The 10,939-nt window shown below is 39.3% G+C and overlaps 1 protein-coding gene across 1 annotated transcript in view; it reads left to right on the top strand.

The window, feature by feature from the left end:
* The first annotated feature begins 8,216 nt into the window (after positions 1 to 8,216).
* PTGES (prostaglandin E synthase) overlaps positions 8,217 to 10,939 on the top strand; it is a 47,189-nt gene continuing 44,466 nt past the window's right edge. Inside the window, exon 1 of the mRNA XM_007475133.3 lies at positions 8,217 to 8,360. Within this exon, the coding sequence (XP_007475195.2) occupies positions 8,320 to 8,360 (41 nt within the window). The 5' untranslated portion in view covers positions 8,217 to 8,319. The remainder of the gene's footprint in view (positions 8,361 to 10,939) is intronic.

Raw genomic sequence — 10,939 nt, 5'->3', positions numbered from 1 at the left:
AGGGCTGCTATGTAACCTGGATCTTAAGAAATCAGAGTATGTACTATCAGGTAGCAACATAATTGGATTTTTTAATCTAACCTAAACTTAACATCAGGATCTTAGGATTTTAGAGTTGGAAGAGACCTTGGAGATCATCTAATCCAACACCACTTAGTTGCTTATAGATCCAGAATTCTTGGGCTTTCCTCATAAAGAAACAAGGGTGCATATTACCAGTTTTTAGCAGAGCATCCATATGCAAATATAGGTGTTAGCCCAAGCATGAGCTATACTAAACCCTGGGATGAAGGTTGTTGTTGTTGTTGTTGTCCTTGGGATATAGCTCTTCTTCCCATTGGCAGTGCATAAGGACTGTTGATATAATTTCATTTCCCATGACACTTGGGATTGAGTGTTCTCATCTCTAAAATGAAGGTGTTAGACAAGGTGATGTCTAAGGTCCTTTCCAGGTCCAGGTCAATGATCCTACAAGAGCATCTTCCAGATGGTTGTGTTTCAGCTGATAGCATGTAAATCACCAAGTGAAAACTGAGGTTCCATGAAAGTTAGAACTCTTACTGGGGAGAGGGTCCATGAAGTAGGACATTTAATAAATAGTGCTATGATAACTACAGGGAGTGAGTGGATAAAACAGCAAAAGTTGGACCTACAGATATATTAAAGAAAGGGGAAGACACTACATGGGGAAGAAATTGACTTCTTAAATCTTGCTATCTCCTTTGGCCATAAAAACTAATATAGTCTTCATCCAAGTACTTTCAGTCATTCTTTGCCTTGAGGAACTTCTGGGAAAAATTCCAAGAAGCAGACAGCCTCATGCTCTCAGTTTCTACCACCTAGAGTATGTTTGCAAATTCTTGTGCCCTCCTGCTCCTTAGAGGGATTGAAGGAGAATTAAGTTGTAACTCTTCTGGAGGATATATGAACCAATTTGAATATGTATTCATAAAATATTTTGCCATTGATTCCCTTTTTGTTTGGCCTTCATGTATAAATGAAATGCCTTGCTATTGGATTTATATATTTAGGTTCACAATTGGGAATTCCAGCACCTGGGGCAATTCAGTTGGTTTAAGAGGGTATTCATGGTGCCCCAAGGGTAGTATATGTCCCTCATGGCATGGGTCCCTAGGCCAGGTATTTGCATGGACAGTTCATTCTAGTCTAGTCCTGGAACCCAATAGAATACCACCTTGGGATCAATCTGAGGCCACCATGTTTCATTAGCACTGATGATTCTGCCACTGATACTGGGCATCCTATATAGCATAAGTCACTGGCCCAGGTAGTAAACCAACCATTCACTCCAGTAGGATGCAGTCACACCAGTCCTATGGTAGGAGAAGGTAGGCCCTGGATACATTTCCAGAAGTATATGCTTATTCTCCATGGTAGACTTGACCATGCTTCATGGAACTTGACCATACTCCATACTAGCTAGTGTAATTATAGTGGGAAAGAAATCTCCCTACTCCTCCTGCAACAGCACACTAATATCCTGAAACTAAGCACCAGTGGCCTTATTCTAGTTACATTTCTGACTGGATGCTTACCAATAGAGCGATCCATGGGTTGTAGGTGAAAGCTGTGAGGTAAATGCTATTACAACCAACACAGCCATGTTGCACTTGGAGTACTGTATAACTAAAACTATAGAAAGAATATACAACAGAATCAAATCAGAAGTGGGAGTCAAGTCCCAGCTCTGCTGCCAATTTATGAGGCCTTGGCTGAGTCACTTCTTCCATGGGTCTTTGTTTCCACATGGGTAAAATGATTTCAGCTCAAACATTCTATGAGTATTGGTCTACTACTGAGTTCAGCCAAGCAGTCAGAAGCTAGCTATTCAATTAGGTTTCCTGTAATAGTGCTGAGCTGTGAAAAAATTTATGATTTTCCCCATACACTCCCCCTTCTTCTTGCAGCCTCCCCCTCAGCAGAATCTCTCCCTGCTCACATAAGAGAATCTACAAGGGTGTGAGCTACTTGTTGAGGCATGGAGCCACTTTGGAACAACAGATTTCTCTGTGGCAAGGGATGGATGAAGAAGCTAAGGAGGGGTGAGCGAACAACATCCCAGGTTGCTGTAGTTCACACCCTCACCCTCTCTGAAGCTTTGCCTGTTGTCATGCCAGCCCTGTCTTTCATTGCTACTCTCAGTTTTACCCAGTGGAATGTATAATTTGAGTGCAGTGCTGGTGAGATTGAAATTGGCAGCTAAATCTCTATGTGAGTTCCTTAGCTTTGCCCTTTGTCTGAAGAAGCTAGGTAGTCTAATGGGATAGAGTCAGACTTGGAGTCAGGAAGCTCTGAATTCAAATCTTACTTTAGAAACTTGCTATGTGACCTAGGCAAGTAACTTAATCTCTCTCATTTTCCCTGTCTGTAAAATGAAAAAAATAATCATGGCACCCAATTCACAGAGTTCTGGTGAGAATCAAAGAAAACTCTCCACCTTCCATCTGCACTTCAGCCTGATTTGGACTCCTTAGAATATAATGTTTCTATGCTGGGTACCTTCTGGCATGACTACCCCTTTTCTAGTTTCTTTTGTGTGTTGTCTACCCAAATTAGACTGTAAACTCCTTGAGGGTAGAGATTGCCTTTCTTTTTCTTATTTGTATTGTTGGGGCTTAGTCCAGGGCCTGCCACATAGAAGAAGCACTTAATAAATATTTATTGAATTGAATTGGGAAAGGGCTTTGCATACCTAAATATATAAATACCTAATATTTATTTTTATTGCATATATTATATATAATAATAATAAATTGCATACCTAAATAAATAAATAGAAATGCTAGTTGTTATTATTATTTTAAGGATACAGATTACACCCTGAACTCAAGCTAATGGGACTTCCAAATGGGTGCCTTTTAATTTTTCAACTCAGCTCCCATGGATTAAGTACCTACTGTTCTTTAGGCACTGTACCCCTGGTGGAATCAGACAGAGAATCTCGCATGTTGCACAAATGCAGATCTTACCAGCCTGGAAACAATTCAGTGTATTTCATACTAATGAAGTCAGTAGCATCATCTCTGTATACAATGGGTAGTGTTTTCACACAGTTTGGATGTGTAGTAAGTAGCCCTTCCATAAGATTTAAAATTTATGAGACTATTTTTAGAGCATTGTGTCCAGTTTGGGTGCCTGTCATTTATAAAGAACGGGAAGAAATTGGAGTGGGTCCACAAATGAGCAATAAAAATGATTAAAGATGTCGGCTAAGAGGAAAGACTAATAGAACTGGGGATATTTAGTCTAAGAGATGGCTGAGGGGCAATTTCAAGTATATAAAGTGTTATTATAAGGGGAATGTTCACCAGCTGTTTTGTTTCCTCAGAACAAAAAAACGGAAAGGAAATGTGTTTAAACTGTAATGATACAGTAATACTAATAACTAACATTTATAAAGCATTTTGAAATTTGCAAATTATTCCCCTCCCAGTTATGCTTCTGACGCTTTGGGCTTTGCCACCATGACTCAGCTGTCTTTTCATCCTGGAAATTCCCTCCATGACTGGTGCCTTCTCAATTTGGAACTTTCCACCTCCATGCGTGGGGAATTCATTTGGATGAAAGGCCCAGGCCATCAATGTTTTATTCTCCTTCTAGCTGTGTTATTGACTCTCCAGACCACTCACGTGTCTGTGTGTGTTTGCACGATGCCATACTTTCTCCATCCACCCACCTCACTTTTTATGTGTCTTATCTATTAGAATGTAAATTCCTGGAGGCAGCTGGGTGGCTCAATGGATTAAGAGCCAGCATAGAGATGGGAAGTTGTGGGTTCAAATCTGACCTCAGACACTTCCCAGCTGTGTGACCCTGGGCAAGTCACTTGGCCCCCACTGCCTAGCCCTTACCACTCTTCTGCCTTGTAACCAATACACGGTATTGATTCTAAGACAGAAGGTGAGGGGTTAAAAAAAAGAATGTAAACTCCTTGAAAGTAGGACTATATTTTGTGTGTGGGGGGGTTGTTGCTTATATTTGTATCCTTGTGCTTAGCACAGTGCCTATATCTATATAGAAAGCACTCTTCTGCACCTGGAGACCGACTGGGAAGAATTTAGAGGTAAGGCAAAAATTCAGGTCCAGTACAAACTTAATGACACCTTTATTTTGTCATTTGCTAACCTAACATCCCATTAACAATAAGGTCTCTCATTCAAATTTCCAATAAGCTATAGCTACATTGATAGTGGCTTATAGAGGAGTGGGCTCCTTCTATCCAGCAAAATATTTCCCAGATCCCAAAAATGAAAGCAATTTTAATACATTTACAAAATTCATCATGGTGTGGGATGGACTCTTCTCCCTTTTGTTTTTTATCTCCTGTGCCCCCTCAACAAAGATCTCAAAACATAGATCTGGGACTAGAGAAGACAGATACTTCCTGTTCTTTCTACCAGTCACTGCCCTCAGAGCCCTTAGAAATGAGGAAGACTAGTGAAATATCATTAATATATGTTAGAAATAAAACTTTTCTTATATGAAAAGAGAAAGTCCAGAAGACATTTTTGCTGCTACTGCCTCCCACTAACTGACCCAATCTATAGACTTGAAGTAAATGATGATATTTCAGTAATGTACAAAACCTCTAGTTCCTGTCTTTGGAATTTGACCTATTATTGGAGGCCTCAGCTGCCTGTAAAAATGTCTTTCAGTAAAAATCATTAGAACAGAGTGCATCTAGGTGGTTCAGTGGACTAAGAGCCAGACTTAGAGATGGGAGGTCCTAGGTTCAAATCTGACCTTTGATATTTCTTAGCTGTGTGACCTTGGGCAAGTCACTTAATCTCCATTGCCTAGACCTTATTGCTCTTCTGTCTTAGAACTAATACACAGTACTGACTCTAAGATGGGAGATAAATGCTTAAAGAAAAAAATCATTAGAACATGCAAGTTTCAGGAGCATCTGGGTGGCTCAGTGGATTGAGAGCCAGGCCTAGAGATGGGAGGTTCTAGGTTCAAATATGTTCTCAGACATGCCCTAGCTGTGTGACCCTGGGCAAGTCACTTAACCCCCATTTTCTAGCCCTTAGTGCTCATCTGCCTTAGACCCAATACATAGTATTGTATGAGCATGCAACTTTCATGTGTGAACTATTTTTCTTTCATTTTTCTAGTGTGGCTGTTGGCTTGTTCTCAAGAGAACTTAGTTGCTCAACTTATAAATTTCCTGAAAACTTGATTTTCCTTTTACTGCTATTATTTTATAAAATAATATTGATCATAATTTTCTACTATCTTTATAAGATTTTCCAGATGAATCTGTAGTCAAAAATGATCTCTTTCAACTTGGTAGGGAAAGTATATGTTTAATGACCAAGAAGGTTCCTAGGCAATTTTGGTCACCCACTCTTCTCAATCTTCAACTTTTCCTTTCCTACTAGATCAGTGATACCAGACTCAAAGATAGAGAGAGGTGGATTCTTTCTGGTTGCAAACTAACTTAGAGAACCACAAATTAACACCATTTTTGTGGTATTACATTTTTTATTTATTTTGTTGAATATTTCCCAATTATATTTAATCTGGTTCAAGCCTTACTAGGGAATGCTGTGGGTTTACACGTATTGTGTTTGACACCTTTGTACTAGATCATTCCCCATTATCTACAAACATTCCCATATCTTTCCCATATTAAGAAATCCCTCACTTTATCCTACCATCCCTTCAGGATGTCTTCCTATATCTCTCTTCCCTTTCAGAGTCATATTTCTAGGGAAAAAGCTGTCAGTAATTGGGTCTATTTCTTTTCATCCCACTCACTTATCAGTCCCTTGTGGTCTGGCTTCCATCACTCAATTGAAAATTCCCTCTGGAAGGTTACCAGTGACTTCTAGTTTGCCAAATCCAGTGGCTTTTCTTAATCATCCTCCCTTTTTATTTTTACCACAATTGATATTATTGACCATCCTCTCATCCTAGCTCAAGGATCACCTTTTGTATTGTGGACTTTTTGGCAGACCCCTTCTCAGAACAGTGCTTTTATTTATTTGGTTGTTTTAATTTTTATTATATTTTTCTTTTCCAGATTACATTAATATATAATTTTTAATAATTATTTTATGATACATTTTCTCTCCCTTCCTCCTTTCTCCCCAAGATAGCAGTTAATATGATATAGGTTACATATGTATTATCAATTTCCATGTTTGTTATGTTGTGAAAGAAGACATGTTGCTTTTACATGGAAAAAAATCATGAAAAAAAAGAAAATGAAAAATGGTGTGTTTCAATCAGCATTCATATTCCATCACTTTCTTTTATGGTAGGGGATAGCCTTTTTTAGCATGAGTCTCTTGCATAATCTGGCTCCAAACTACTATTCTAATTTTTTACATTGCACTCTTCTTTACACTTTATATTCTGGCCAAACTGACCTACTTACTGTACCTTGTGTAGGTTCCTCCACTTCGTGTGTTCATGAACTCATAGATTACTCTCCTCATGCCTGGAATGGTTTCTTCCTCAGCTCTGCCTCGTAGAATCCCTACTTTCCTTCAAAGCCCACTTCAAATGCCTTTCTCAGAAGCTTATGCCTTTTATCTCTGAAATGTCACTTATGAAATGTCCATGGTGCATTTTCCCAATAGAACGTAAGCTCCTCAAAGCCAGGGACTGTTTTGTCTTTGTACCCCCAGCACCTGGCACCATCCCTGGAATGTAGTAGGTGCTTAATAAATGCTAGTTAATTGATTGATTGATTAAGAGATTCAGTATAGTAGTGGATATCCATAGGGATTCTTCTCTCCCTTTCCTTTTCATTCTTGATTGGAGGGACCATTTTCATCAGCCTATATAGAAACAACCTAGAGGAATATTACTTTCAGTGCTTGCTCTGGGGCTGTTCAAAAACAAAAACTTGTTATTTCCTGATCATAGGAGACTTCAACTGAAAGAGCAAAGGGAATACAGGGTATGTGTGTCATGTCTTCCCTTCAAATGCTTTAGGATGTTTTGTTTGGCCTGTTTCTTTTTCTGGTTATCCAGAAAGAACTGTCACAAGTAGGATTCTGAAGAACTGAAAGAAGGTAGGAGGGTTCAGTAAAGTATTGACTGCTCGGGGGTCAGAGGAAAAACACAATTCAGAGTACAAGCCTGACTCTTCCTTTTGCAGTCACTTTTATTGGGAACAAACCTCTATTAAGCAACTACTGTCTGCCAGGCACTTTACAAACCTTCAAACCCCACTGAGAGATGGGTATTATTATCTCTCTTTTACAGTTAAGGAAGCTGAGGTTAAATGACCTGCATAGCTAAGAAGTATCTGAGTTCAAATTTGAATCCAGTTCTTCCTGACTCCAGGTTCAGCCTGGTACCACCTAGCTGCCCTTTTGGGTCACAACATGAAAACCAGTTTTTCTCCCCTGTCTCCTTAGTGCCTTGTTATCTCAAGATCTTAAGTCAAAGGTTAGCCTGAGTCACGAATCAGTGTTGCTTAGGAAGGAAAAGTTCGAGGGGTTGAGATTCTTCATTCTCATGTTTCCAAATTACTTTGTGTTTATTTATTAATTTGGGTATACAGAGACTGCATGATTTTTTTCTTTGCATTTCCCTTGCTTAGTCTAGTGCCTGAATATATCACATGAGCTTAATAAATTTAATGGAGACAGATGACCTTCAGGGCTAGTGTTTTAAATTGGCAATCACCAGAGAAGGTAGAAAGGATCGTTCCCCTCTTCTCAGATGTCCTACAGTGATTCCCCAGATTACGCTATCAGGAATTTATTTCTTTGAATTTAAAAAACATTTAAGCCTTCTTTTAAAAAGTCCAAATATTCTTGGGAACAGTTACACACCTATTCACCAATACATGAGTGGGATTGGGTATATGGAGTTTCTGTCCTTCAAGAGAAATAAGGCAGTGGGCAGGGGATTAAGGCTGAAAAGACTGGTTTAGAGAAAAGAAGAAATGGGAAATTTCCGGAGTCTCTGAAGATCCATTTCATCTAGAGTTGGCCTGATGACCTTGAACCTGAAGCAAGAGAAATAACAGGGGGTAATCTCAGAGGGCAACCCCTGAACATAGTTAGGAAATTGAAACTGGAACTTGACTGGGCATCACTGTACCTCTCTGTGTGAGCTCTTGTGAAAGAGGGAAATTAAACAGAGGGAAAGTAGGCAGCATAATAACTCTGTGGTTTGGGTCAGGAAAACAATGACTAGGTCAGGTGGGGACGTGGACAGCCTCAGAGTGTGCGGCTCCCTGAGTCATGCCTCAGAGAGAAAAACCATAAGAATAAGGAAGGAGCAGAAATAACTCCTAGTTGAAGCCTCCTACATCTAAGAATTGACAGAAGGATGAGCTCGGACCTACGAAATCTTAAAAGCTTCATGACGGGGTAAGAGTAAGGGAGGCCAGATGGTGGATATCTTCCGAAGTCAAGGATTGGGTTATCGGGAGGGCGCCTACACCAACCCTCTGTCCTTCATTGCAGGAGACAGCATCTACTTTTTCTCCAAAAGCTCTGGGGAAACTTTACAATTCGAAATGAACAGAATTGGGCATCATAGCCTGCTCAACTTGCTAGGCACTGTTTCTAATGTTCCTGTTTTTGCAGTTCTTTCCTTTAAAGCCTTATCTTTCAGAACCCCCCCCCTTTTTTTTTCAGATTCTTGTGAACATTCTTCTGTGGCAACAGTAGTACTTTCTGGTCAACTGCTTAACATTTTACCTGATTCTATTGTGTGAGCTCAGAGCTGCATCTCAAGGTCCAGGGTTTCAAACTGGTTGAATCTAATGCCTTTAACTGAAACTGAATTCTTTGGCAGTTTGTGCACTCAAGAAAATGTTGTTATGCCATTCTCTGAGAATCAGATAGCTGGTATTGCTGCCCACCTCAGATTATATCTACTGTCTCTTCCTACTTGTTTCTTTCAGTTTAATTTTTACCAAAAGCATTATCAAGGGTGGGATTCTTGGAGAACAAGAAAGGAAGGAAACATAAGTATATAGTAAAGTACCAGTGTGGGGCTGTCTGGTGTTGATGCTGCCACTTTCATTGTTAACACCCCAAATAGGAGTGACTAGGGTACCTTTTCATGCTGCACTGTTTACAAAAGCTACTCCTTTCCTCTTGCTTCTATTTCTAGACCAGAATTCTCCTGTCCTCCTCTCTCAAGACCACTTTGTCTAACCCTATAAGCTCTCAGGATTCTGAATCCAACTTCTACCCACACTATGAGTTGGGTGCCCCATGGAAGGTTTTCCCATTGTGTCCTAGTGATATCTCTGAAGGATCTCCAGTATCTTTATTGCTAGTGATTCAAGTCCCTATTCTATTCTCACTAATATCAATTACCAGTAATTAGTGTCCCAGCATCATTTAGCCAATTAACATCAGCTGGTTTTTACAAAGGGCTATTTGCTGAGAAAATACAGCAGAACAGAAGTAAAGGCATTTCTCTCTCCAACACCCAGAGATACACACTCCCCTATATATTACCATGGCCCTTCTGGTGAGTGGGCTCAAAACTTAAGGCAGTTTTTTTGTTTCTATATATTTATCATATATACATCTATATGATAATATTTTCCCTATTTACATGTAAAAACAGTTTTTAACACTTGGTTTTTTAAGTTGATTCCTGAATTTTCTCTCTCCCTCCTTTCCTCCTTTGCTGAGACAATGAGCAATCTGATATAACTTTTACATATGTAATCACACATTTTTCCATATTTTCCTTTTGTGGAAAAAACTTAAACAAAAATATGAAGAAAGAAAGTGAAATATAGTATGCTTTGGTCTGGATTCAGACTCCATCAGTTTTGTCTCGGGAAGAAGATGCCATTTTTTATCATGAGTCCTTTGGGATTGTCTTGAATCATGTTGCTGAGAATAGCTAAGATATTCACAGTTGTGCATTGTATACTATTATTGTTATTTCTGTGTAAAATGTTCTCCTGGTTCTGCTTACTTCAGTCTGCATCAGTTCATCAGAGTCTAACTAGGTGTTGTTGTTTTTTTTTAAACCCTGACCTTCCAAATTGGAGTCAATACTGTGTATTGGCTCCAAGACAGAAGAGTGGTAAGGCTAGGCAATGGGGATCAAGTGACTTGCCCAGGGTCACACAGCTGGGAAGTGTCTGAGGACAGATTTGAACCTAGGACCTCCCATCTCTAGGCCTGGTTCTCAATCCACTGAGCCACCCAGCTGCCTCCTAACCAGGTATTTTAACCCACCCCCCCAATCATTTTAGCACAATGATATTCCATTACAATCATATACCTTAACTTACTCACCCATTCCCCAGTTGGTGGGTATCTCCTTACTTTCCAATTTTTTGCCACCACAAAAAGAGTTGCTACAAATTTTTTCATACATACAGGTCCTTTTCCTTTCTAGTTGTTAAGTCTTTGTATGTAGGCATAAATCCAAATTGTTCTCCAGAATGGTTGAATCAGTTCGCAACTCCTCCAACAGTGCATTAATATCTCAATTTTCCCATATTCCCTCTGATTTTTGTCATTTTCCTTTTCTGTCATAATAGCTAATTTGATAGATGTGGGGTGATACCTCAGAATTGTTTTAGAGGGCATTTCTCTAATTAATAGTGATTTAAAGTCCTTTTCATATGACCACAAATAGCTTTAATTAGCTTAGTCTGAGAACTACCTGTTAATATCCATGACCATTTTTCAACTGGACAATTACTTACATTCCTATACATTTAACTAATTTCTCTATATATTTGAAAATAAGGCCTTTATTAGAGACTTATACGTTTTTTTCATCATTATGATTACTGTATTACCCTCCATCCTATTTCCTCCCATATTTACTTTACTCTCTCACCTTTCATCCTGCCCATCCTCAAAAGTGTTTTGCTTTTGACCACTACCTCCCTCAATGTGCCCTTTCTTTCATCAGCCCTCTTATACCCTTTCCCTCCTGTTTTACTGTAGGGTAAGATAGATTT

The sequence above is a fragment of the Monodelphis domestica genome, chromosome 1 (genome assembly GCF_027887165.1).
Source record: "Monodelphis domestica isolate mMonDom1 chromosome 1, mMonDom1.pri, whole genome shotgun sequence".
Lineage (NCBI taxonomy): Eukaryota > Metazoa > Chordata > Mammalia > Didelphimorphia > Didelphidae > Monodelphis > Monodelphis domestica.
Note: the sequence above shows the minus strand (reverse complement) of the source record. Positions and strands in the feature narration are given on the sequence as shown.